Here is a 27801-nt window from a genome sequence, read left to right on the forward strand (position 1 = left end):
GGCTGCAGGGATGATGTGCTGGAGCTGCCTATTGCCTGCAGGGATCCCCTCCTCTCTCAGAGCACTGCTGCTTCCCAAAATCCAGGGTCTGCTCTCGCCCTTGCTAATGACAAGAATCAGTAAGTGAGCCTGTGCCATCACCCCACCCCACCAGCACATTGCTCTCATCCCCAGCTTGTCCTCATGATGCTGCTGCACTTGTGTGGCTGACACAGATCCTCTTCTTCCCCCTTCCCAGCTGGCAGGTCCAGCATTCCTGGGGTGTTCCAGGAATTCCAGAATTCCATCATGCCTTATGTTCCAGTTTCCCCAAGACACGATGGAGACTGGAGGAGACAGGAGTTGCAAGAGATATTTCAATCCATGTTGGCTTCATGTGCATGAGGCCATTTCAGCAAGGACAGGATACACCCCCACAAATGCCTTCACACCCCCCACAAGTGGCCTTCACACACACTGGGCTGTGCTCACACACTCAAAAACACACATACGTACACTGGACTATGTCCTCACCACCTTTTCCACTGCCATAAATCCCACCACACTCTATGGCACATGGACTGTGGGAGAATTAGGTCCTACATTGTACAGTCACACCAGTGTGTGTCCAGGAGCTATGGGATAAACTGGGGCTCCTCAAAATGCACCCACAGCTCACAGCACCTCCACCCTCAGAGTGCACAGCAATGACCTGTTCCACTGCAGGCCAGCACCAGTGAAGGTCCCTGTGCTGCTGTTCCTATGAGCTCCCTGGTTTGACAGCATTTGCCACGTGCTTCTTGGCCTTCAGCTTGCCTGAGCAGAGAGGCTTTGTGGCTCCAGGCTGCAGAACAGGGACAACAGACACAGCAATGAGAGCTCAGCATGACCTGCTCTCTTCTCCCTTGCCCTCATACAGAGCACACACCCATGGTACAGCTGTCTGCACCTCCTCCCACTTCATCAAGGGATGCTGCAGCTGAGTGTTGGGGGCACAGAGCCTTCAGCCCCTTGGGATGGTCTGACTGACCACTCTGTGCATGGAGCTGGCTCCAGGTGGAGCTGGCTGTTGTACAAAGAGCAGGAGTTGGGTGTTGCCTTCTCACCTTGTGCCCTTTGGCCACTTGCTGCAGCCCCTTCTGCTGGTCCTGTTGGAGCTGCATCCTCTCCAGAGCCTCTTGCAGAAGAGCCTTCTCCTCTGCCTCCCTGTGGGCTTCATCCTCCAGCCTGGACATCTCCTCCTGGCACCTTCTCAGGGAAGCTTGGCTCTGCCTGTGCAGGACAGGAGGGGAGGATTCTGTTGGTCTTTTGTCCTTATCAGCCCCTGACCCTCAGCTGTGCTCTCCCACACCTCCCTTGGTCCTGCTGGCACTGACCCTCTGCATTCCCAGGCTCCAGCCACCCAGGACAAGAGAATTGTCAAGGTTTTCCCAGCACTGGCTCTGCCCAAACAAGCAAGGCTGCAGCAGGTACCACTGCAGAAAACTGAGAGGACCTTTCCCCTCTCCTCTTGAATTTGACTTTTGTACCATGGCTATAGACACAGACTGGTCCCAGGCAGGACTCAGCAGTGTCACATCACTCCTTGCCCCAAGCTCCCTGTCACTTGGCATCCAAGGTCCAGGTCGTGTTCAGAACCCTGACTTTCCATACCTGAGCTGCTCCACACTTCCCTCATAATCTTTCAGCCTTTCTTCTTTCCTTTCCAGGCAAACCTGGAGGTTCCTGATCTTTTTGTACAACAGCTCCAGGGTGTTCTGTCTCTGCAGTCCCACTTCTGCCCCTCTCTCCTGAGCAAGGTGCTGCAGAGGCTGCATTCCTGACAGCTCCTTCATCTCCACCAGGCTTCCTAGAGCACCAATTACATCAAGGTACTGTGGGAAGAAGAGGGAATGCATTATTTACCAGGTCTGCTGCATTCCATCACGCTGCTCAGCCATCTGCTTTCTGTCTGCTTTCCTGAGGAGATGAAAGTGTCCCAAGGAAAGTAGGTTTGTATTCTATTCCCAGCTGCACAGCTTACTGGGATTGGATTGCTTCCTTTACTGAGATGACTGTTTTCCCTGCTGGGTGCTTCCCTGCCTTTTTTGGAGGGAAGAGACCCCCTTACCCAACCCACCCAGCTGTGCTACCCATGGACCCCTTCCCTCGCAGCTCCCTACATTGTTTCCCAGGCTCTCTGATGCACCTTGGCATGTTTTGGGGTCCCAGGATGTCCTGGCAGACACACAGTGTGCTCTGGGTCATAGAATCATAGAATAGTTTAGTTTGGAAGGGAAATTTAAAGGTCATCAAAGCAACCCCCCCTGCCATGGACAGGGATGTCTTCAACTGGACCACAGAGCAGTTCAGCATTCCTGCAGCATCCTGATGTGACACACCTCTGAAATGTGCTCAAAAAACATCTGAACTCTACACACAGTGGGCATGTACACCCTCTACACATGATTTACCACATCTATCCCTGATGTACCATCTTCTCACCCAAGTCTCTCACCTCAGCCATTTCCACTGTGCTGATCCCGAACGAGCCCCCATTAGGAACCTGCACAGACAGGGAAAGACCCATGGAGCCCACTTTGGGCCTGGTTTTTGATCAAGTGGCCTTTCACCTCATGGGAAAAGCCCCAAGCTGTGGCCCCAAGCCTCCCACCCTGCCCAGCCCATGGCATCGCTGGTGCTTCTCCAACAGGCAGTGTGCTGGTCCTGATGGAGCTGCACCCTCTGCAGGAGCCCTGCCTGCATCCACCAGGCTGCACCTCCCACCCTGATTTCTGATGTAGCACCTCTGAAAACCCATTTCTCCCTTTCCCAGGATGTACTTTCCAAACAAAGTCCCAGGCTTTACAAACCACACGTTGCCTCCCTACCTTGCCAGCCCTCAGTTTTTCTCCCATCACAGGTGCAGGTTCCAGCTCAAGACCTCTTTGCTGGACTATCTTCTCTGGTGAGTCTTTCATCTGGACAACCAGTGGCACTGAATTGCTCTTCATAGCACCTGGATGCAAAAAAAGCAGATGCCAAATTGTTCCACTCTTCAAACAACTTTGAGGCTGACCAGCTTTCCCAGCTGTTGGGAAGGGTAAGGATTTGACAGGAAGGTCTCACAAATATGTATGTATGATCAAAAAGATCTTTGAATGTAGAATCAGAAAAAGAAATAAAAATGATAGCAAGTTTTGATATAGAAGAAAAGAATTGTTGAACCAGTTTTATTGGGTAACTAAGAAGGCAAAGAGCAACTAAATTGGAGAGGACTTTTATAACTCTGAGCAAAAGATAAATCTACCTCAAACAAAAGATGTTTTTACCAAGCAAAAAGATTTTCACAAACAAGAAAACCAATGCTGCACCTAAAAGAAAAATTTCAGAATTTTCCACCGTAAAAAAACTGAAAAACAACTTCTAGCTTAAACTGTAACATACCAACTTTTAGAGATTAGAAAACAGTAACATGAATATACTAATGTTAGTAGTTAAGATAAGCTATAAGTAATAGTAAAAGTGTTGATTGGTTGTTATGTTATAAGATGCACAGCAGAAAAATAAATATAATGCTCTGTAACATGAATAAAACAGAGCTTCAGGACACACTATAGACAGCAGGTGGGGAGGCCCTGGCACAGGGTGCCCAGAGAAGCTGTGGCTGCTTCATCCCTGGAAGTGCCCAAGGCCAGGCTGGATGGGGCTGGGAGCAGCCTGGGACAGTGGCAGGTGTCCCATGGCTGGTTTGGAACAGAATGGTCATCAAAGTCTCTTCCAACCCAAAGTAATCCACAATTCCAGGAGAGCCCTGCTCACCTGAGCACTGTCTCTTCTCCAGCACCTTCACTCTCTCCCGGAGCTCGGCCAAACCTTCTTTTTGGTGCTGGATGGTTTCCTCGTGCCTCAGGCCTCGGCATTTTGCACCAAGCTCAGCCAAGCCTGATGGTGGCTCCTGGAAGAAGACAGGCTCTTGCCCAGTCTGAAGCTCAATGTAAACACAGCCTTGCTGCCAGGCACTGGGCACTTGGCACAAGAGCAAAGCCTGGGGAGCATCCCCATGGACTTGGTGGGGTATAAGAGACTTGTCAGAGACCTCTTTCCTGCTCTGCTGTACCATGGTCAGGATATGAACCCTGCAGATGCTCTGGAGAGCCAGGAGAGGGCTGGTGCATAGCTCTGAACAGCCATGCTGGCATTTTTCCCTTTTCCTTTGCACCACCACAGTGCATTTGCCACCTACACTCAAACACTGATGCACTTCAGAGACTGCCCCTACACAAACTTGGACATCACTCTCTGTGTGTGCACTACCCTCTCCCAGACCCCTCATTATGACAAACCCAAAAATCTGTGATAGGGCTTGGGCCACAGGGCTGTGCCCTGTGATGGCTGCAGACCCCAGCTCCTGTCTGGCTGCTGTCCCCCCACATCCCTGCCCATCCTGTTCCCAAAGGGCATCCCCATCCTAGTATGGAACAGGACAGGCAGTGCCCCCTGCCCACCTGTGTTGGGCTGCAATACAGGATGTGACCAGAAATGTGAATTCTGTCACCATCTGTTAAACTGGGTGGGGCAGTGACCCTGATCTCCTGGCACATATTATCTGCTAATGGGCCATCTTTAAACCAGCTGGGCAATCATCTTTATCTTCCCACAGCCCATCCTCCCTCCAGGAGATATCTCCTGTTAATGGCCAGTGAGTCCCAGGGCATGACTGATAAAATTCCATCATCCCACTGGGAGATGCTCCAGCCAGGGGAGGAGCCAAGCCTTTCCTACCCAGATAAAAACTGAGATTTTGGACACCAAGGCACCTTCTTTCCACTGGATTCCAGAGGAAAGCCAGACCTTTCCACATCATCCCTGGAGCTTCAGAGGAAACTGCACCTTCTCCAGGAGCACTGCTCCAGCTGAACCACATCTGCCCCTGCAGGAGGATGCAGCCACCATTGAATGGGACTGTGCCAACACCCTGACTGACTGACGGGTGTCAGCTTGGATTCTGACTCTGGCAGTGTTTTGGGATTGTCCTTTGTAATACTGCATTTCTATTTTAATTTTCATAGTAGAGAACTTTTATTCCTAATTCCCCTATCTTTGCCTGAGAGCCCCTTAATTTCAAAATTATTATAATTTGGAGGGAGGGGGTTTACATTCTCCATTTCAAAGAGAAGTTCCTGCCTTTATTGGCAGATACCTGTCCTCCAAACCAGGACACCATCCCGCTCCCGAGTGGCACCCCCAGCGCTGGGATCTCCCCTCCCCATCCCAGTGTGGAACAGGACGGGCAGTGCCTCCTGCCCACCCATCAGCTGGCTCTGAGTCAGTGCCCGGCCCCCGCAGCCAGCCGGGCTCCTGGCACGCTGCTGGCTGCCACCTCCCTGTACAGAATGTACAATTCCGACAGTCCCTCCATCTGCTGCCGCCACCACCTGTGAGTTCTTCCCTTTTCCAGCCTCGGGGAAATCAAATAGGGATTTGGCACAGGAGAATGTGCTTTGCAACAAGCTGCCCCAACTTCTGCACATCCAAGCCTAGAACTGGTTCTGCATTACCTGCACAAAAGCTCGGCAAGCTGGGAAAAGGAAGGAATGCTTGCATGTTGCTATTCCCTCTAATTGGCAATTAACGCAGCCATTAGCACTCACAACACTAGGTTCCAAAGTGCTGTGCAAACATCAGCTCATTAACCAGCCTGCTGGGGTCTGGGTCCCGGGTCACAGCTCGGGAAAGTGCCGTGATCCCATCCCCGGGCAGCTCCAGCCTCGGCTCTCACCGTGATGCCAACAAACCCTGCCTGCCATCCATGCTGCTGCCAAACCCACACTCCATGAGGACTCACCCTGGGAGGCTTCACCCACCTGCACCGGTGTCCTGGGAGCATCCTCTGGGCTCTCCAGTGTTTGTTGGGAAGCATCCCTCAGCAGCAGGCAGCGCCTTTGGGCTCGGCTGTGTGCAGAGACAGGATGTTGTGGGGAATGGATGAAGGTGACCCAAACAGCTTGTGGAGAGCAGACCCTGGGCACCCGCTGATGACTACCACGGTGTGGGTGGGAACTTGCTTGGATACAAGTGCCTGAGTTACACATCTACTGGCTTGAGCTCCACTAAACCCCCATTTCAGTTCCTTTGTCATGGATTCAGAGCTGAGCTCCATCCTGGTACTCTCACACAAACCCTGAGCACCAACAGCTGCTGGGGACAGAGTGGCATCCATGAAGCCTTGGGTGATGTCAGGGTGTACCTTAACTCCTCAGATGCTGCTTTCAGGGCCTGATCCTTCTCCTCCACAAGGCTGGACATCTCGGATAGCTTCTCCCTGAGCTGGTTCACTTCCCACTCCCGGTGCTTCAGCTGCCTCTGGCTGTGCTCCAGCTCCACCTTCTGCTCTTCACTCAGCTCCCCTAAGCACAGAACAGTCCCGTGGGATGCTGGCTGACTCATCAGCCAGTAATGGGGGATCTGCAGCTGGTGCACACTCATGGAAGCAACAATGGATTCATCTCTGCAGAGCCTGCCCTGCCCTGCTCTGCCTCAGATCCAGGGCCATGCCAACAAGACATCCTGGTTTACTAAATCCCAGCCTCTTTGTGGAGGTATGAGCCAGGGTAATTCCTGATGTGGCAGTTTTCCTTCAGCTTGAAGGAGGACAGGTCACCAGCATTTACTGACTTGCATCTTTTGACTCCACACATCCCCATGGGCTCTGTTCCCATGTTCACATGCCCTGAAGGAATCCCAGGCTCTCCCAGTCCACTGCCTTGAAACATCTTCAGCTCCAAGAAGTTCACCAGTGTGAGTTTGAGCTCAGTTTTGTCTACCTGCTCTTCCCCTCATTACTCTGTTCTCTCATTGTCACTACTATTACTTAGCCAAGGATGGGGAGAAATTCACCTTCCCAAAAGGTTAACTGCCTGCTTTGCCCTCAGCAGGACAAAGCATTGCCTGAGAATGGTGACATCAATTTCCTGGGATCTGTGTGTGCTCCCACTTCACTATCACTGTTTGGAGGAGGATGGGGACGATGGCACAGTGCACATCACCCACCTCTCATGTCTGACATCCTGGCTCTGGTTTCTGACAGCTCCCTGGTGAGCCTGCTGATGATTGCCTTCTTCTCCAGGAGTGTGCCCTGTGCCACTGCCAGCTCCTCCTGCAGCTTCCTGGGAAATATCAGTGCAGATCTCAGCCATTGCCATGCACATCTTCCTGTGCTGCATTCCTGGTTAATACACAACCCCTTTTTTACCTGCCTTTTGGTCCCCTGGGGTCACCCTGGGGTGTGGGATTGGCCACAACACTTGCTCTTATCTGGAGCCATCCAGATGGGATGGCAGATCCTCATGTGCTGTTTGGCATCACTTTGATGCTCTGTGCCCTTAGGACCAGCCTAGCAGAGGGGCTTGAGTCCTATCTCAGACTAGAAAGATCTTGGGGAAGTGGTGCTGAACTTCCTCAGGCTCTCTCAAGAAGTGGTCCCTGCCCTTCTCTGATCCCCATCAGCCAGCGCTGCTCACCTGACACAAACATGAGACTCCATGGCAGGACAAATCTCCAGCCAAGCTCCCGATGCTGACCTGTAGGCTTCACACTGAAATCCTACAGGACACAAGAAAAAAAGGCCAATTACTTCTCTCTAATACTTACATGCCTGTTGTTTCTGCTACACAAATAATTTCCTTCCTGTGGCAGCTCTGAGGGCTGAGAACTGTCTCTGTGAAATCCATGTCCCTGAGAGCTCAGTTCCCAGGCCAGCCAGACAATTCTTGACATCCAGCCTTACTTGGGATTGCTTCTGCCTTGGAGCAGCCCAAAGCACCCCAGTCTTGTCATTTTTGAGGGCAAAGAGCCCTTATCCAGTGGCAAACCCTGTCTGTTCTCCAAAACCACCAAACAATGGCTTCTGCAGGGTCTCACAGAGCCTGGAATAACCTTCATTCAACATCTTCCCAATGTTTTCTATAGCAGCAAATTCACTGCTCCATCTCCACACACATTTCATGCTAATCCAGCTGGTTCCTGCTCCAGGTGCATCCCATACAACCCTTACCTACCTTCCATTCTTTCCACAAGCGCTGCCTTTTCCTCCTCCAGCACCTTCTGCTGCTGAGTGGCCTCCAGCAGCCTGTCCTCTAAAGCCAAGATAGTCAGGGAATGCTGCTTGCTTTGCTCCCTGTATCCTGCTACTTCTTCTTGCAGTTTGTGCCTCTGTAGCTCATTTTCCTCCTGGGCAGCCTTGAGCTGCTGGTCCTGCTGAAGCACCTGCTGCTGTAACACTGCCTGGGAAATGAGACATGGGAGCTTGGTTGGAAGTGCTGGGGGTTTATTTTGGGATCACCATCAGCATCATCTCTCCTGGATGGTGGTCACCAGAGTGGAGGGATGGATTTCAGGGATGGGGGAAGCTTCTTTTCCAGCACTGCATGCTGCACCTGCACAGGTCAGTACCTCTTGTGCAGTGATTTTCTTCAGCTCGTGCAAAGCTTCTCTCAGCTTTCCCTCTGTCAGTTCCTGCTCCTCTGCCTTCTTTGCTGTTGCCTACCAGAGGAAATTAGCAGTAATTAGGTTAGCCAGGAATCCACCTTTCTTTTTGCAGAGCTGCTCTCTGTGTATTTGGGGGGTGAAGAAACCCCTTCATCCACTGATTTGAGCCCCTGTAGCCCCACACTACAGCACACTTTCCCTTTTCTTCATTCCAAGAGTCATCTGCTCTGCTTCACCTCCCATGCTCACCTCAGCCATGCTTCTTAGGTGGCTTTCCAGCTCGTGGATCTTCTTCTGTTCTTCCTCCACAGACTTCTTGCACCTGTCCTTCTCCTGGCTGACAGCACTCTCCAGAACCTGTGAACCAACAGCCCACAGATTCACCTCAGGGAAAAAAACTCAGGTCCAAGGAGGAAAGCAGCAGGGAGATCATTGCTCCAGAGCAGAGGCAGGTGATGGGAGAAAAGCTCTCGGAGGCGAGGTGTCGATCCCGGACGAGCCCCCAACTGTGAAAAACACGGTTCACTGTTTTGGGAGAATTAAAAGGTTTAATAAAGAGACAATAGGAGACATACATAAAGCAAAGGGTTAAAATGGCCGGGTGCTTGGCATGCTGCTGAGAGCACACCACTACTTTGAGAACACCCCTTTAAATACATTTTACAATCCATCCATTTGTTACATATTCACAGACCTTCATGCATAGTCAATTGTTTCTGGGAACTGTTTAGCATGGCCATTCCTTGGGTTTGCCTTTTTACAGCGTGCGTGTTTCTTGGCTTGTGGTTTTGTTCTTCTCCTTATCCCTTTTAATTTGGGTGGTGGTCCAGCCGGTGCGTGTTGATAATTGTCGTGTCAGCTGCAGGGGTCCCCATCACATGTTCATGGGCTGTTATTTTTGACTAAGCAGGTAGTTTAAGCATACTATCTCTAAAAAAACCTTATGTCTAACTTTTACTATTACCCAAGACTATATCCATATAAAAATGCTATTTTAGCATTATACATACAGCATTTATCCAATACTTGCAAAGAGCCAACAATATTTCATGCATTCATAACAAGCTTGTCAGGACTAGAGGTAACTCAGTGAAAGAGAGGATGGGAGCATCTGGGGGAAAATGCAGCTGAGAGACTGGGTAGGAGCTGCTTGGCAGCTTTCTGCCTGAATCCTTAGAAAACTGAACACCAGGAAACCACCTGGGTGCCCATTCCCAAGCTGCCAGACACAGCAGACTGGAAATTGTCCTGCAAGGCCACCATGATCACAACACACATGACAAAACACCCATTCACACCCTGACTCTGCATCCCACCCCAGAGCCTGGTGATGGGCTGGGGGGAACTGCTGCCCCCCTGCTCCACAGGGACCTTCTTTTCCAGCCAAAAAGGGCCCTCAGCATAGGGAGAAGGTTTGAGGTGAAGCAAAGCAGTGTTTCCCTAAGCTCATGGGTCATGTTGCTCCTTGTTCTCCCCTCTCTCCCAGTGACTGACTGGCAGCTGTGCACCCTGATGTCACCTGCAGGTGCTTCCCAGTTCCACCATAGGTACTTTTGGGAGTTTACATCACCTGGATCCATATGGGAGGATATCTGGTCCCTTGGGACTGCACTCATGATGTTCCTCCTCTCATTATCCAATGCTTACAGATGTCCATTTTTCCTGCATAACATTCCTTTTCTGAAACACCACCCATGTCACTGTACCTGTCTGCTCTCCTTGTCCTTTTCCAGGATAATTTGCTGGATTTTCATCTCTAAGTCTTGCTCATGTTTTGCTTCCAGCTCCTTTGTGTGCTCCTGCAGCAGCTCTGCCTGCAGCTCCTGGAGCTTCTCTAATTGCTCCTACAGGGAGACATGGAGGTATTAAAGGAAGTGTGTCAGCAGCAGGGCAAGAAATAAACCTCCTGTGTTCATTCACTCACAAAAAAATTCACAAAAGAGATCTCCTCTCCATGCTTGCTGCATTAGGGATGTGGACACACTGACAGTGGGCTCTGTCTCCCTCACCTTACATTTCCTGTAGGCTCAGGGGTCTCAGCTGCTGCACATCCCCAGCCCAGGTGCCACACTGGCTGGCTTGGCACTGCCATCACATTTACCCACAGAAAGAGTCCAAATCCACCTCGTTTATGTGACTAAATATTTCTGTACCTGCAACATCTGATTCCTCTGTGCCAGCTCCTGACTCCTTTCTGAGAAGCTCCTGAGAGCAGCCAACAGCCCTGCAAAAGTCAATGGAGCCTCAGTGTGGGTGCTCACACCCCATAGCATGGATGTCTGGTAAAATTTATTTGTGGAAAGGATGGTCAGGCATTGGGATAGGCCCCCATCCCTGGAAGTGGGATCCCATCACTTGGGAACAGTGCTGACTTCCTGGCTGTACTCTGTGGCCTTGGAGGTATTTCCCAGCCTTAAAATTTTAAATTTTCCCTGATTCTGTGATTTTCTCCCAAGAAGTGGCTCATGCTGGACTTTCTCCTCTACATCTGGCTTCCCAGGACACCCCACATTCCCAGGGACACACAGACCTTTGCCAGAGGTGTGCAGGTCCATCCCTGCTGTGTCCAGGAGCTGCTCTGCTCCCTCCAGCCAGGTCAGGACACCACGTGCCATGTCCAGCACTGCTGTCCTGATGGCTGAGATGGGGGGATCCAGGCACAGCATCTCCAGCTGCCCCAGCTGCCCTTGCAGGCTGGAGCTGCTGCAGGGGCTCCTCAGGCACACCTGGAACAGATGGAACCAGAGGGGAACAAGTGTCCAGTGTCAGTGACCTTCAGGGAATGGCAAATGACACAACATTTCTGATGGATGGGGCTTGGAGCAACCTTGTCCAGTGGGAGGTGTCTCTGTCCATGGCAGGGGGTGGAACTCTATTGTGTTTTATTTTTTTAATTTTTTTTTTTTTAATGCTAGAGTTGAGATTAAATGTTTGAGAGATGGTATTTCTTGTTTGGACTCAGATGTTTGTTAATTCTTATTTATGTTACACTGAGTTTTACAGTTCTTTTAGCCAACAAGTTACAAATAGAGATGTATTTTTTTTACAATGCCTTTTAAGGCCAGATGGTTCAATTAAGAAATGTTACCTAACTGTTTTTACTTTTAACCTAATAACTAACAACCTGTGGTCTGCAATGCAGCTTTTTTATCCAATTAAAAAAAAAACACTTAGACCCAAGAAGAAGGTGAAGAAGAAAGACAAAACCTTCTCCCTAAAACCTCCATCTTGTTGTTTATATATTAGTATATCCTAAAACCTTAAATTCTAATTTTTCCACCATGTGACACCACACACTTCTATTTAAACTACACACCCATGATCCCAGTTCTGTCATTCAATTTTGGAGGCCCTCTCCACAGCCTCAGGACAAAAGCAGTGTTCTCTTGAGGGTCAGTGCCTGTCAGCTCAGTAAAACTCTCAGTACCCAGAGCTCCAACAGAACAGGATGGGCTCTATGGAAAATCTGTGACAAACTCCTGCCACATGGACACTTAGGGATGATGCTTTGTTTCATGGTTATATCTTCACTCTGACCTTTCCTCAGGCCAACAGAACTCCCTGTGCCCCTCTCTCCCAGCTGCCATTTGCTCCTCAGTATTGAAAGGCTGACCTGGAGCTCCTGCAGGGAGTTCTTGAGCACCTCGATGTTTGCAGACACCTCCCTCTCCTTTGTCAGCCTGGAGCTCAATTCCTCCTGCAGACTCTTCTCTCTCTCCTGGCTTTGTTGGTTCTCATCACAGATCTGCCTGACCTTCTCTATCACCTGGCAAGAGTGAGTGAAGAAGGAGGGTAAGGCTGTTTTCCAGCTGAGGGGCCAGGGATCATCTCAGAGCAGCAGCTGGGATTGCTGCAGCCACATCAGAGCCCTGGGCTTGTCCCTGCTGCACAGCACTGACTCCCTCCGAGCTTTGGGAGGAAAAAAGGACTTTGGGAGACAAAAAAGGACAAAAGGACTGTCCCCTTCATGTCATGGAGCAGTGCCACTAACCTGGGACAGCCACTGCACACATCTGGAGAAGCCTGGGTGCTGCACATGGAGCAGCTGCCTTGAGCCACCCGGGGCTCTGCAGGCTCTGAACATCTCTGAGGGTGTCCAAACTCACCTGCTGCTCTGTCACAGATTCCCCTGTGCTGCCAACTGCTGATGGAGAACAGGCTTGCATCACTTGGCTCTTGAAGGACTCCAGCTGCAGCAGGGATCAACAGATGGGAACAAAGACCAGCAATCACTGACAGCTGCTCTGTGATCACTGGTGATCCAACACCAGCAATCACTGACAGCTGCTCTCTGGTCATGGTGATCCAGCACCAGCAATCACTGACAGCTGCTCTGTGATCACTGGTGATCCAACACCAGCAATCACTGACAGCTGCTCTGTGATCCCTGGTGATCCAACACCAGCAATCACTGACAGCTGCTCTGTGATCCCTGCTGATCCAACACAGCAATCACTGACAGCTGCTCTCTGGTCATGGTGATCCAACACAGCAATCACTGACAGCTGCTCTGTGATCACTGTTGGTCCAACACCAGCAATCACTGACAGCTGCTCTCTGGTCACAGGTGATCCCTCTCTAGCACCATGTCCCTGCCCAGAGCAGCAGCACCCAGGCACTGAGGGGGTCAGTGTGGCTCCCAGACAGCACAACTAAGATCAGAGATTCCTTCTCTGTACCCTATTAAACTGCTCTGTGTCCATGCTGCCCACACAAATTCTGTGGATAAGCCTTTTATACTTCACCCACTGACAGGACAAGTCCCATGCCAGGGTTTGGGTTTCTGTTTCCACATCCTTCCCCATGGGAAGCTGCACCCCTGTGCTGCCCACACCCCCTGGGCATCCCTGCCATTTCCTACCTGCTCCCCAGCTCTCTGCACGTCAGATCTCAGCAGGAGCTCCCTGTGCCCCATCTCCTGCAGCTGCTGGGACCAGGCTGCCTTCAGCTCCTCCTCTGCCTGCAACGAGAGCTTTGGCATCTCAGAGTGACATCCAAAACCATGCCATGGGCATTTCAACCACTGCTCCTATCAGACAAGTCCAAACGTGCCTCTGGAATACCAGGAGACAGAGATATAGAGATATAATTATATATTCATATATATATATAATCTGGGAATGGAATGGAATGGAATGGAATGGAATAGAATAGAATAGAATATAGAATATAGAATATAGATCCTGCAGCAATCCTGCTGCAGGCAGTGGGGTTGCAGCACTGACCCTTCACAGCACTTTCTGTCTGAATTTTGCCCCTGGGGTTGTGTCCATCCTTGATTTTCTCACCCAACATCCACACAGGGCACTCTGCCATCTATTTTTTTCCTCCATCAGGCTCCATGTAGAGCTCAGGACAGCTGGAAGCCCTGCCCATCCAGCCTGTGCTCCCAGGGGTTGCTAATCCCCATCCCACCCCCCTGGACCTGCCCCCTGTGTGCCCCTGCAGCCAAAGGTACCTTGGCTTTCTCAGCCAGTTGCTTTTGGACACTCTCCTGCTTCCAGATCTCCCTCTGCAGCCCCTCCAGGTCCCGCTCCAGCTCCTGGATGCTCTGCAAGAGCCCAGGGAGGGGAGGGTCTCACTGGGGCAGCTGAGCATTGCCCCTCTGGGTCACCTCCACTGACGACCAAGATGTTCTGTCCATCAAACTCACTTTGTTTACACTGAAATTCTCTTCTAACCTGTATTTACTGTGGTTCTACCAGCTCACAAGTGGAATTCAATCTGATTTCTGATCACATCCCCCAAATCCTCTCTCCCCCACCCTCCACACCAAAACCAGTGTTACAGATCCAACAGAGTTTGCACTTGCCCAGGTCTTGTGCCCATTTTGTGCCTTTCAGGACAGGAGCTGAGCTCCAAACAGCTCCCTCACAATGCCCAGTTAATTATTCCCTTGCTGATGTGCTCCTGTAGTCACTGCTAACCCCAAATGACTTTTGACTCACATTTCTGCAGGAGATCAGTTCTTGCTCTCTGAGTTCATGCTTTGCTTCTTCTTTAATTCTTGAGCACTAGAAGGAATGGCAACCAAGTAAAATAATCAACAGGGCAGGGATGCCACCACTCCTGCTGTGAATGGGACACTGGCACAGGCTGCCCAGGGCAGGGGTTGTGTTACCATCTCTGTAGGGATTTAAAATACACTTGGGAGAGGGTTTAATGGTGGCCTTGGTGGTGCTGGGGTAATGGCTGTGATCTTACAGGTCAATTCCAAACAATTCTTGGATTCTCAGTCAATCCTTGTGGTCTCTTTGCACATTGCAGCCAACACAGCCTCTCCCCTTATGCTCCCAGTGCAGCTCTGCTTGTTGAGGAGGAGCTGCACATGCAGAGGAACAACCTGCTGCAAAAACCACTTTCTTTAGGGACAAATCCAGGCTGGGCCCCAGGGAGCCCCATGGCACAGTGACAGGGTTTCCATGGCTCCTCAGGAGGATCTTGGCAGGAATATTTTGTGTGTACAAACAGCTCACAGGAGTCCAGGGCACACAGTACCTGATGCAGAGCAAGGAGGGAGATCCAGCTGGGGAGGGAGACCCTGATCTGTGGCATCATGTCACATCCAGACACAGCCATGGGACCATCACCACCATATCCCTGTCATACAACTGCTACCATCCTCCCAGAGAGAAGCACAACCCTTCCCAGCTGCTTTCCCACCTTAATCCCCATGTCAGACAGGGGATCATAAATTCCTGAGCCCCTCATAGTGCTGCCAACCTTGGCTGAAGCCATGGCCAGCTCTTTGTCCTTCTCTCGGTTTTCCTTATTCAGATTTTCAGTCTCTTGCTGGAGTTGCTGGATTTTCTGCTCCTTTTGCAGGAGTTCCCTTTGCATGTTGCTCACCAGACCTGAGGAAAACAATTCTGGTCAGAGGTCACCCAGGTGTGACATTTAGATGGGATATTGGGAATAAATTCTTCCCTGTGAGGGTGGGGAGGTTCTGGCACAGGGTGCCCAGAGAAGCTGTGGCTGCTCCATCCCTGGAAATACCCAAGGCCAGGTTATCCCCCTGCTCCAGAGGCTTGGAGCAGCCTGGGATAGTGGAAGGTGTCCCTGCCATGGCAGGGGGTGGAATGAGGTGGTCTTTAGGGTCCCTTCCCACCCAAACCATTCTGTGATTTGATGATTTCTACAAGCCACAGGAAGGATTTGTTGCCTGTACAGTTTGGCCAATGCTTGCTCCTTATCCACAGCCAGTCCCAAACTGCTTCTTGCCCTGACCCAGAGCTCCAGGGATACAGTACCTGCACTCAAAGCCTGGTCCCTCTTCAACTTCTCCCTTTCCCTCTGCAGCCTCCTGATCTCCAGGTCTCTCTCATGGAGGGACTGGCTGAAAACCTGGTTTGAGCCTTTCTGCAGGTCACTGACCTGCAAAACACAGATTTCCCTGTGTTCCTCACCAGAACATTCACTGACTGCTACAGCCCCTTTGGAGAGGGTCAGCTGGAACTTCTGGTGTGGTGGGACTGCTCCTGAGCATCTTCAAATATCACCTTAAATGTGCTCTGGCTGCTCCTGCTGAAACCCTAATGCCAGAGACACTAGGGAAAAGAAGGATTCCAGAAAGGAAGGATTCCAGAAAGAAAGGATTCCAGGAAGGAAGGATTCCAGGATTCCAGGAAAGAAGGATTCCAGGAAGGAAGGATTCCAGAAAGAAAGGATTCCAGGAAGGAAGGATTCCAGGAAGGAAGGATTCCAGGATTCCAGGAAGGAAGGATTCCAGGAAGGAAGGATTCCAGGATTCCAGGAAAGAAGGATTCCAGGAAGGAAGGTGGGTGTCACACCACCAACACAGACACACAACAAACACCTGAGAGGTGTTTTCCCTGCTTGGTGCCTGTGAAAGCCTCCAGTACCTGCTCCCTCAGGGCTCTGATCTCCTCTGCTTGGGCTCCCAGCTCTTGGTTGAAGGTGAGCAGCTTCTGGGTCAGCTCAGCCTCATTCCTCACAGCTGCCTGGGCCAGGTTCTTTGTCATGGCTGTGATCTCCTCCTGCAGCTCTCTTATCACCACATCCTTCCCCTTTAGCTCTGTTTCCAGACCAAAAAGGTGACCCATTTCCTTCTCCAGCAGCTTCTCACCCTGTAGGTGGATTCAGGTGCCACTGGTCAGTCAGCAGCCACAGGAGCTCCAGGCCACCTGCCCAGGGCCACCAGCTCATGGCCATCAGCAAGGGACCTGCTGTCCCCAGCTTCCCACACCCTGCAGCCACCCACTGTCCCATCCACCCGCTCTGGGACAGCCCCCACCACTCCTGGTGGGACACAGACATTTGGCAGGATTCACCTGCTCTGCCAAGGACCAGGACAGGGTCCTTACTCCCTCCCTCCTCCCCAGAATTACCTGGAGATCCACCTTGTGAGTCCCCAGGGAAGGGGCTCCCCCCACACTGCCTGCACCATTGCCAGAGAAGCTGGCTGAGACTGGAAAAAAGCAAATTATCAGCATGAGAGGTGGTTGCAGACAGCAGAAATGCTCCCTGCAGCACCATTTTCCCTTATCCCAGAACAACTCCAAGGCAGTGGCCACTATTCTCTGCCACTTCATAAATGGCAGAGAAACAAAAAAAAAAAAAAAAAAATCGACACTTAGAGTGTAAACAGTCTGCACAGAAGAGAGAGTTAATTCACCTCTGGGAGCCAAAACAGCTTAAAGCAGCAGAGACACAGCAGAGAGAGGCTGCTCTTATTTTTCAGCATTGCCCAGCCCAAAGATGTGATTTTTTGTCTTCCCACATGGGAATAGCTCTTCTTGCTGCCATTAGGGCCTGGGGATCCTTTGGGCTGCTCCCAAAAAGAGGAGTTTGTGCTACCCTGGCTGTGTGTGTCCCTCCCTTTGCCCTCCCTGTGGTTTCCAGTTCTGCACTTTGGCACCTCACTGCTCATTGCTTGTGACAGCTCAAAAATCCCAACCCCACAGCAGGAAAATCACAGCACCAGGCCACAACATTCATGGCAAATGTCAATTCTCCAGCTGTGCTGCTCACCCAAACCCTCACCTCTGCCCCTCTATCACACACTTCATTTCCAGGGGTGCATCAGATACAGGTTTATTTTAAAGTGCCTTGTGGGAGACAGAAAAGGTCTAGAACTCTCAGAAAGCTGTGTGAAAGCAAATCTCAGGATGGAGAAGTGCAAGAATGCTGAAGATGCAAGGACAAGAAACAATAGGGCTGTGAGCTGTGTAGAGACAGGCCTCAGGAAAATATGTTAAGCAAGATAGTAGAAATATGCAAGTTTAATAATGAAGCTTTATCCATTGTTTTAAGCTACTACAAGCAAGCATTGTTGAAAGCAAGATGTACTTGCAGCTTTATTAATTGGCCTGAGCAAACACTTGTCAGCTTTTAACATCTTGTTATTGGCTAGAAAGTTGTTAAAAAACTTTGTAAGAAAGAGAACTTAGTCTGCTGTGCCAGCAGCTGAAGCTGTTCCATTCCCTTGCTGGGTTCTGTAAAATGAGACTAATAATTGTGGTGGAATAAAGGTTCAAGATAGCTGCTCCAGCATTCCCATCGTGTGGGGTTGGTGTGACAGAAATGTGAATTCTGTCCCCACCTGCTGCAGCCGGGTGGGGCAGTGACCCTGATCTCCTGGCACACATTATCTGCTCATGGGCCAGCTTTAAACCAGCTGGGCAATCATCTTTATCTTCCCACAGCCCATCCTCCCTCCAGGAGATATCTCCTGTTAATGGGCCATCTTTAAACCAGCTGGGCAATCATCTTTATCTTCCCACAGCCCATCCTCCCTCCAGGAGATATCTCAGCTCATTTCTCCCCTGCCCCAAATGCCACCCAGGACCACACAGGGGTTCTGATCAGCTCCAGGGGACAATGCCTCCCACCCAGTTGCTCAGTGCTTGTCACTTTTCTGCTCCAATCCAGCGGCTCTGTGAGGACACCAGGACACAGAGGGCTGTTTTTGGCATCATGGAGTACCTGCTCTGGCTGCAGAGGTGCTGCTGGAGCTGTCCAGAGAGGTGGCACTGGCCGTGCTCCTGTCCTGGGCACTGGCAGGGCGCCGGGGCAGCAGCAGCTGGGGCACACGCCCGGGGAATCCCCTGCCCAGGGAATCGGGGGGAAGCTGCCACTGCAGCGAGGGCAGGCACACAGGAGATGCAGGAGTGCAGGGTTTGGGCTCTGCCACCACCTGGAGCTGCCTGCTCCACCCCGTGCGGCGTTTCAAGGAGGGACAGGGCACCTGCAGTAGGAAAACACCAGGTTATCTGCAAGATTTTAGGAAATGTTTTAGCTCTGGTGCACCATGTTGTGGAAAACCCAGGCACAGATCTCAGCAGAAGCACAATTTTAGTTTTTTTCCCATTTCCATTACTCAGATTTTTATCGAGGCATCCGGACGCTTTGCTGAAACAAATGGAAATTATTGGGGTTTTCTACTTATTGGGGTTTTCTACTATTTGAGCTTTCCCCTCTCCATCTGACTGCCCTGACTCTGCACATCATTTGCACTATCCAGCAGCACTCCTGTCACAGCTCTCCTGGCTCACACGTCCTCCTATCCCATCATTGCTCCCATTCTCCTGGACAAACCAAAGGCTCTCCTTGTGCTCCTGTCTTCCCATCAGCTGGGCCTGTCACCCTGGGAATGAGGACACTGTGTGCTGCTCTCCTGATGAGCAGAGCTCTCCAGGACAGTGGGGACAGGCCACCAGCAAGGTCTCAGTTAAAGAGCTGCATTAAACATCTGCCAGTGCAGGGTCTGACCTGGGTGTGGGTCATTAAACCCAGGCTGTTAATGGGACCCCAGACCCCAGTGCAGGCTCCTGCTCCTCCAGCACCTTCCCCTCTCCCAGGGCCCATCCCAGCCCTTCTGTTTTGCTCATGCTGCTGGCTCACAGCAGGATTGCACAAAAACTTTCTCCTGTCCCTGCCTGGGCACAGCAGTGAGAGGAATGTCACATTTGTCTTTACAAACAAGCTGTGGGTCTGCTGGTAGATAAAACCAGCATTGAGAGATAAAAGAAACAATGGGATGGATTCCACTGATTGATGAATGGGAAATGATATTTGCCTTTACAAACAAACTGTAGGTTTGCTGATAAATTAAACTGGATATGGAAGATGAAAGAAGCAACGGGAAAAATCTATGAATTGTATAAGAATAAAAAATTAAAAGGGAGGGTTATACATTAGATGGGAATCTCAGGTATCAGGTGTTCTGGGAAGTCTGTGCCTCTAAAGTACCTCAGCCCAAGGGGAAAGAGAGAGGGAAATTGGATGGGAAATTGGGATAAAAAGGGAGGCTAAGTCCTCCAAAAATCTGAGAGATCCCAGGGGAATGTCCCATGGCCTCTCCCTTTATTCAAATAAAGCAAAAAGGACTCCTCTGTCTCCTTTTTGGACATAACCTCTGGTATTTGTGGATGAATTTTCCTGACAGCAGGATGCAATTCCCAGCTGGGTGCTGCTGCTCTGCTCAGCACATTCCAAGGGTCCAGAGGAGCGATCTTTTGTGGACACTGCTGAAGGCTCATGGAAAAATTCAGCCCGGATTTTTCCCAAGCTGTTGACTTTCTCAGCTTCAGCCCAGACCTTTCCCAGGCTGGGGACCTTTCTCAGAGACAAAACAAGGGAAGGAATAAAGAACAACACAGATAAGCACTTGGTGTTGACCACTGAACCGTTTGAGTGTCTGGTGATATTTTGCAGAAAGCATGTTTTCAAAGAGGTGTTGCCTTCTTTGACCAATGAGTCTTTGCTACTTTGTTTTTCGTGATCTCCCTTATATAAATGCCATGGCTTTTCAATAAATCATCTCTTCTTGCTCTTTGGAAGGAGTTGTGTTGCTGCATTCTTTCACTGCTTGCTCACCCCACAGTGACAATCCCCCCCTGTCAGACACTGCACAGCCCAGGTTTCCTCCCTGCAGGCAGCAGGCTCAGGCTTCAAAGCTGCCCCTCCAGAGGAGGATCACAGGGCCTGGAGTGAGGAAAAAGCTCCCCATGGGCAGGCTCTGATCGTGTGCAGACCCAGCTCTGTGCAAATCCTGCCTTGGAGAATTCACTGCTCGCTGCTCCAGCACCATCCAGCCTTACCTGGCAGCATCTTGGATTCTTCAAGAGCCAAAATGATAAAAATGTAATCAATACACTAGGGATTATCAGTTCATCTGTTCTATTCAAAACCCAGCTTCTCTCTTGTTAAGTGGCTTGGGAGGAAAGATAAAATGCAAATAGAGGGAAAGGACATTTTCCAGGTCTTCCTTTGCTAATGCATCTCTGTGCTGTGCTTTTCCATTTTCCTACCGAACTGCCTGGATTTCTTCAGCAGAGGGAGCTCCAGCTTTTAATTTCCTCCTCCCCCGGGACAGGAAGGATGTGTGCTAATGATTTACAAATAATTTGATGGGTGAAGGGATGGGTGTTAATGTCTTTAATGATTTTGGGCAGCAGGTTTGTTGCAGAGCCCGGAGAGTTTGGCTCCTGACACAGGCAAGGGTCTGCACAAGGCTGAACTCCTGAACTTCGGGGTACAACAGTAGGTTCAAGGGGGGATATAGGGCAGGTGGGTCGGGAAGGCTGTGCCTTCCTGGTGCCTCGGCCAGTGGGGAAAGGAAGAGGGAACCATGAGCCCTGGAGTTCAGGATAAAAGGAGTTTGGGATAAAAGGAGTTTACGATAAAAGGAGGCTGCACTTTCTGAAACCCCGACAGAGAAAACCCCACGGGCGTGTGCCCCAGTGGACTCTCTGCCTTTATTTGAATAGAGATGAAGGACTCCTCTGTCTCCTATTTGGCCATAAACCTCTGGTCTTCGTGGATTTTCCTGACACCCACTTTTGGCACCTTTCCTCAGGCTCTCCGAGATGAGCTGGGAGTGAATTTCTGCTTCTGGAGTCTTCCCTGGGCACATTTCCCTGAGCATCCTCACCTGTGCCTGGGTATCCCCACCCCTACCTGAACATCCCCACCTTTCCCTGAATCTTCCCACCCCTACCTGTCCATCCCCACCCACTTTCCCTGAGCATCCCCACCTTTCCCTGAGCATGCCCACCTGTACCTGAGCATGCCCACCTGTACCTGAGCACCCCCACCCCTACCTGGGCATCCCCACCCACCTTTCCCTGAGCATCCTACCCTTACCTGAGCATTCTTCCCCCTACCTGGGCATCCCCACTTTTCCCTGCACATCTCCACTCCTACCTGGGCATCCCCACCTTTCCCTGGGCATCCCCATCCCTACCTGGTCATCCCCACCCACCTTTCCCTGAGCATCCCACCCTTACCTGAGCATCCCCACCTTTCCTTGCCCGTCCCCACCCGTACCTGGACATCCTCATCCACACTTGGGTATCCCCATCCTTACCTAGGCATCCCCACCCCTACCTGAGCATCCTCACCCCTACCTGGGCATCCCCACCCACCTTTCCCTGCCCATCCCCACCCCTACCTGGGCATCCCCACTCACCTTTCCCTGGGCATCCCCATCCCTACCTGGTCATCCCCATGATCGTTCCCTGAGCATCCCCACCCCTACCTGCGCATCCCCCTCCACCTTTCCCTGCCCATCCCCACCCGTACCTGCCCATCCCCACCCGTACCTGCGCATCCCCGTCCAGCCCCAGCTCGAAGGACGCTCCCGCGCTGCCGAAGCTCAGGATGTCCCCCGGCCTCACCCTGACGGCCGCGTTCTGCACCCGGCAGCTGTTGACGAAGGTGCCGTGGGGGGAGTTGAAGTCCCGGAGGATGAAGCTCTTGTCCGAGGCGGAGAATTCCAGGGCTGCATGGCGAGCTGCTACCCCTGCGGACTGGAGCAGCAGGGAGGGTGCTGGAGGCAGCTCCAGGCTCATCCCAAACCCCTTTTGTCATCCTCAATCCCAGTATAAACTGGGATTAACCTCCACACTTTGCACGGAGGACTCCAGCACATCCTCTTCCCTCCATCCTCCCAGTTTTGGGATGCTCTGCCTCACCTGCAGCACGATGTCAGCCCCTCTGTGGCTCCCGATGCTCGTGGTGCCGGATTTCAGCTGGAAAAGCCCCTCCGAGCTCTTTAGGAAAGCTCGCATTGCCCAACCCCCCCACTTGCAAAACTTGCACCGAGCAAATAAATCCTGAGCCGGCAATTTCCACCCCCCCAACACGCAACCTGAGCCACTCAAGCACTAAAAATTGTACAAAATGACCCCAAAAGTGGCTCTGTCCCAGCTCAGTGCGGCTGCAGTAGCCTTGGAAACCTCGGCCACGCCAGAACTCGCTGCTGCTTGCCTGGCTGGGTTTTTCCTCTTTGATTTGTTTAGGTTTTTTTTTTTTTTTTTTTCTTTTCTTTTCTTCTTTTTCCAAGCAACTGTCCCGGCAGCACAACACAGCTCCGTGCTGGCGTGGCCACAGCGATCCCATAGCTGGGGGACACACGTGGGAATGTGAGAAACGAGATTTGCAGTCTGGAAGATTCTTTTTTAGAAGTTTAGAAAGTGAGAGGAATTCCCCATTCATCACACCACTATTTCTATAACCTATACATACTGTACAGCTTCTATAACCTGTACATACTTAAACTGATAGATGATGTTATACTAATGAACAGCTAAAGAGAATTATACATTGATTATATATATTATATATAACATATATAATTATTATATTATATATAGACAGATTTTTGAGATCTGAATATCGATATATCTATATATCTATATATCTATATATCTATATATCTATATATCTATATATCTATATATCGGTTATATTATATTATATTATATTATATTATATTATATTATATTATATTATATTATATTATATTATATTATATTATATTATATTATATTATATTATATTATATTATATTATATTATATTATAATCAGATTATATATCCAAATATATAATTTTCTATCTATCTATCTATCTATCTATCTATCTATCTATCTATCTATCTATAATATTATATATATAGACAGATTATATATATCCGAATATTTATGGCCAATATTAGCATGCATAGGCTAATTCATAAATGTGAAAGCCGATATTACATTGTCATTTTTAACAATCCCAAACCCCACAGGGGCCCTGCCACCTGCCAGGGCTGACAAAGAACCTTTTTTGTCCTAATTTTCCTTATTTTTTATTTCATATCATGCTCTCACACACACACAGAAACCGGTCTTGCAACCTCAGGCAAGGGGATAAACGTTGTCAGGTGGATGCTGTCACCCATCAGTATTGCTCGTTTTGCCACATCTCGTTTTTCAACAGAAGAGAAAGGACAAAAAACCCCACTTGCCACCATCACCCCCAGTTTGCCCTCACCAGCCCTGCAAGATTTCATCGTGTTTCTTTTTAAGGTAAGAGTAGCACGTTTGGCAGATCAGAGCTGTGAGAAGTTCACTCTTTAGAACATTTAGAAGTTACTAAGGGATAAAAGGGACAAGAGCCAGCGCTGGTTCTGTGGCTCGGGGGACACCCGCAGGCTGAAGGCGGTACTGCAGCCAGCCCGGCGCGCATGCGCACTGCCTCGGCTCACGTGACAGGACACTCAAGATGGCGGCGGAGGAAGGAGCCGGCATTATTCCACTAGGGCGTCATATGTCACATGACAGGAAGTAATGTATCACATGATAGGAAATTACGTACACAACGCTCAAGATGGCGGACGGGAAGAAACTCGCGGCGCCACACTCAAGATGGTGTCGGTGTACCGGAAATGACCTAGCCACTCTCAAGATGGCCACCCGGGCGCAGCACCCAGGCTGTCCTTCCCAAGATGGCGGCTGTCTGCGCATGCGCGTTGGGAAAAGCCAAAAACAATTTGAGGCAGGCAGGAGAACAACTTGTTTTACCAGCAAAAACATTTCATTCCTTTCAAATGTTCAAAAATATGAAGGCTCGAAGCCATTTCTTCACAGAATCCCGGAGTGCTGAGGTTGGAAGTGTGATAATTGATAAATGATTCATGTTAATCATAGAAGTTTTGGAGTTTGTATAAACCAGGATACCTAAAATAAGAAAAGAACGTGGACCTGGATAAAGGGAAATATATGATTTAACCCACTCTGTTTGAATCCCCCTGTTATGAATACTGTGTATACCAGTTTGTAAAAGAAAAAAAGGGTTTTCCATACTCTGAAAGGTTTTTTTGCAGAATCAGATTTCCTGCCTTTGTGTGATCAATCACAAACTATCTGCTCAAGATCATAATTCCCACTTCTTCTGTTTTTACCTACCAAGACCAGATGGTTCCATGACCAATTGTCCCAAGAGCTGTCCCACGGAAGTTTGGAAGTTTCTTTGAGCACCACTGCTTACCTTGCAGAATTACTACAACAAAACAATAACAATTATTGATTCCTACAAGTAAACCAGACTATAAAAAGGGAGCTGCAAACCACATTCAGTGGAAGTGTGGGGTGGGCAGTGACCCCTCACGTTTCCCCAGCGCTGCTTGCTCTGGCTGTATAAAATAAATCTGAATTTTGCTGAATATCCAGACTTTGTTTCCCATTTATGACAGAAGGGACTCTGGGGGTGATCCAGTCCCACTTTACCCAGACCTGAGTGCCCAGGACCGTTTCCAGGTGACCTTTGGACGTCTCCAAGGATGGAGACTCCACAATCTCTCTGAGCATTCCAGTGCTCAATCATCCTTCTTTTTGTCTTTTTGTTCAATCAGTGAATTTCTGACTTGCCCCCACCTAGGAAATAGTAGAACAGAAGCTTTTGCTATTTTTTTTTTTTTTTTTTTAAGGAAATTTCAGTACTTTTCACGGAAAAAAAAGCAGAAGGATAGAGGCAGTGGGGTGGGTGTCATCCCTGAGTGGGTCTTTGCTCCCATCCCATGCAAATCCAAGGATCCTGGAGTGCTCAGCAAACACTGAGCACACAAAGGTGGGATTGTCCTTGGGGTGACATTTTAACTACCAGTGATAAGGTGATTTGGTTTATAAGCAATAAAAAAATCCATAAAAGCAACGGCACAGCCATGGAGAATTTGCATTAAATATTTTACATTTACTGCCATGTTCTGATAAAAACTATCATCACTGGGATAGGAATTCTCTTAGATCTTTCCAGAATCTTAACTTTTGATTTTTCCAGAAGTCTGAAACACAGATCTCATGTTCTCCTCTGCCTGGGATATTTCACTATCAGGCATTAGAATCAGAATAAAGGAATTTTATTGCTGTTCTCAGTCCTGTCATTGTGAAACACTTTTTGACCAGATCAGTAAATTTTCTGTTTTGCTTTTGCAGTGAATCCCAATATTCCTGTTAGCAAATACCCCACAGCTTGGTGTCTCCCAGCTGGGGCATGAATTGTCACTCAGGTGATTTGCCCCAGGCAATTTTGACTTTTTGGGTATTTCATTGTAGGCATCCAACCCCTCTCCTGGGAGATACCTGGAGAAAAAACCTGGAAAATCCAGTGCAGAGTGAACAAGGTGGTGATGGGTCTGTGGCACATCAGGTGAGGGAGATTAATTTGTTTAATCTGGGAAAGGAGAGAAGAAAATTGTGAGGGGGCAACTGAGAGGGACAAGGAATTATTTCCAGATTCTCCAGAAAGGCACATCCAGTGGCACATCTGTGACACCTTCAAGGATCCATGGTTTGCTTATGAACTGCTTGGCTTTTAATACCTTTGGAAGTTTTTTTTTTTTTTTTTGTTATATATTTTTTGGGGTTTTTTTGTGGGTTTTTTTGTGGGTTTTTTGTGTTTTGTTTTGTTTTTTTATTTTTTGAAGCTTGTACCAAGTGTGGCATATATTTGTAGGTAAAAACATATCTTGGTTTGAAAAATATTTGTGTTTATTCTCAGCCTGCTAAAGCTAAGTTCTCCTTGTCTGGTATAATTTTTCTTTGTGTGCTCTAAGGCTGCTCCTTGTCTTTGATCTCTTGTTGACTCAGACCTTGGGGCCTTCAGGGACAGATGTGGCTGAGTGAGCACACAAAGGCACAGAGAACAACAGGAACTTGCAGGGATAATAAAGGTGCCACTCCAGCAATCCAGGTGCTGAAGTTTTTGGGGGAGGCTGGAAGGTCTGAACTCTGATAAGTCTCTGATAAGAGCTGTGAATTCACAGAACATCACACACAGAATTCTTTTATTCCTTCCAGGAAGGAAATGGATTGTGCCAAGGGGCTGTCCCAGGGTCACTCTGGGCATCTCAGGTGTTGAAGATGTGACCAAAACCTGGTTTGTCACTGCAGGTCAACAAAGGCCTCTGAGGGACATGGGGATGCTCCAAGGGCTGGATATTGGGCAGGAATTCATGGCTGTGAGGGTGGGCAGCCCTGGCACAGGTGCCCAGAGCAGCTGTGGCTGCCCCTGGATCCCTGGCAGTGCCCAAGGCCAGGCTGGACAGGGCTGGGAGCAGATGGGACAGTGGGAGGTGTCCCTGCCATGGCTGGGGTGGAATGAGATGAGCTTTCAGTTCCTTTGAGCAATGATCTCAGGCACGGGATGGGATTGTTGAGGTGTCTGTGCAGGACCAGGAGTTGGACTGGATGGTCCCTTCCAGCTCAGGATATTCCACAATTCTGTGGTCCAGGTGTGAAATCCGTCTCTATGAATCCAACAGAATTTTCTCTCCCTCTCCCTGTATAGGAAACATGAAATTCACGGGAAGGCACGTTCAGGATCCCATTAGATTTACTATAGGATGTTCAGGGGAGGAAACAAAGGTGGGGAAATGGAGGATGTGATGGAATTTGGAGAGAGACAAATACAGGGAAAAAAAAATAAGGCTAAAGGAACAAGAGTGGCCAGTGCTGTGTAAAGGGGAGTGATCAGCACACTGTGGTGTGGCCTCTCATTAACCTCCATTCCTAAATCCTTTCCTGGGTCAGGGACTGTTTATTCCCTCTGCAGGGAGGTCTGAGAGCCCCTCTGGAGTGGGACTGTGGGTGGGTAGCTCATGTGCCAGGGGCTGGAGCTGTGTGGTGTGTGGGGATGGGATCCCAGGAGTGTCCAGCATGTGTGTGAGGGGGTGAAAACCAGAGGATTTGGGTACCAGGGGCTCAGAGGGCCCTGGCTAATTGCTGAAGAGATTTTGGAGCCTGGAGGGGTCATTGGGGAAGATCCAGGAGCAGTTACTGGGTTGATGTGCTGGAGATGCACAGGGGCAGCCTTGCCTCTGCTGGGATCCCAGATTCTGCACCTGCCCATGAGAAGCAGCAGCAAAAAAGAGCCCTCAGTTAAATTAGTCAGGGACTGTCTCTGAGAGCCACCTGTGGGGTTTGTGAGTACAGGATGTGGCTTGGAAAAGAGTCTGGACAAATGAATGCAAATAAAGCAGGAGCCCTGCCTCGAAGAGTTTATGGCAGGAATAATGTTTGTTCTGTGTGAAACAGGGGCAATTGCAGATGTTGATCCTGAAGCTGGATCA

At 49.7% G+C, this 27801-nt stretch overlaps 1 protein-coding gene across 1 annotated transcript; it reads right to left on the reverse strand.

Moving 5' to 3' along the window:
* Positions 1-344: 344 nt before the first annotated feature.
* On the reverse strand, positions 345-22647 carry FHAD1 (forkhead associated phosphopeptide binding domain 1). The gene is made up of 28 exons (XM_056508311.1): positions 22386-22647; positions 22014-22220; positions 18394-18655; positions 16797-16876; positions 16311-16535; positions 15699-15822; positions 15172-15302; positions 14397-14462; positions 13907-13999; positions 13310-13408; positions 12555-12638; positions 12062-12214; positions 10979-11174; positions 10602-10672; positions 10155-10292; positions 8698-8805; positions 8413-8502; positions 8019-8244; positions 7482-7563; positions 7012-7127; positions 6209-6368; positions 5826-5913; positions 3781-3916; positions 2850-2977; positions 2477-2524; positions 1633-1853; positions 1086-1251; positions 345-823 (listed from the first exon to the last, which is right to left on the reverse strand). The coding sequence occupies exons 1-28, from the start codon at positions 22479-22481 to the stop codon at positions 740-742; spliced, it is 3678 nt and encodes a 1225-aa protein (XP_056364286.1). The 5' UTR covers positions 22482-22647; the 3' UTR covers positions 345-739.
* Between the last annotated feature and the right edge of the window lie 5154 nt (positions 22648-27801).

This window comes from Oenanthe melanoleuca, chromosome 21 (genome assembly GCF_029582105.1).
Source record: "Oenanthe melanoleuca isolate GR-GAL-2019-014 chromosome 21, OMel1.0, whole genome shotgun sequence".
NCBI classification, from domain to species: Eukaryota; Metazoa; Chordata; class Aves; order Passeriformes; family Muscicapidae; genus Oenanthe; species Oenanthe melanoleuca.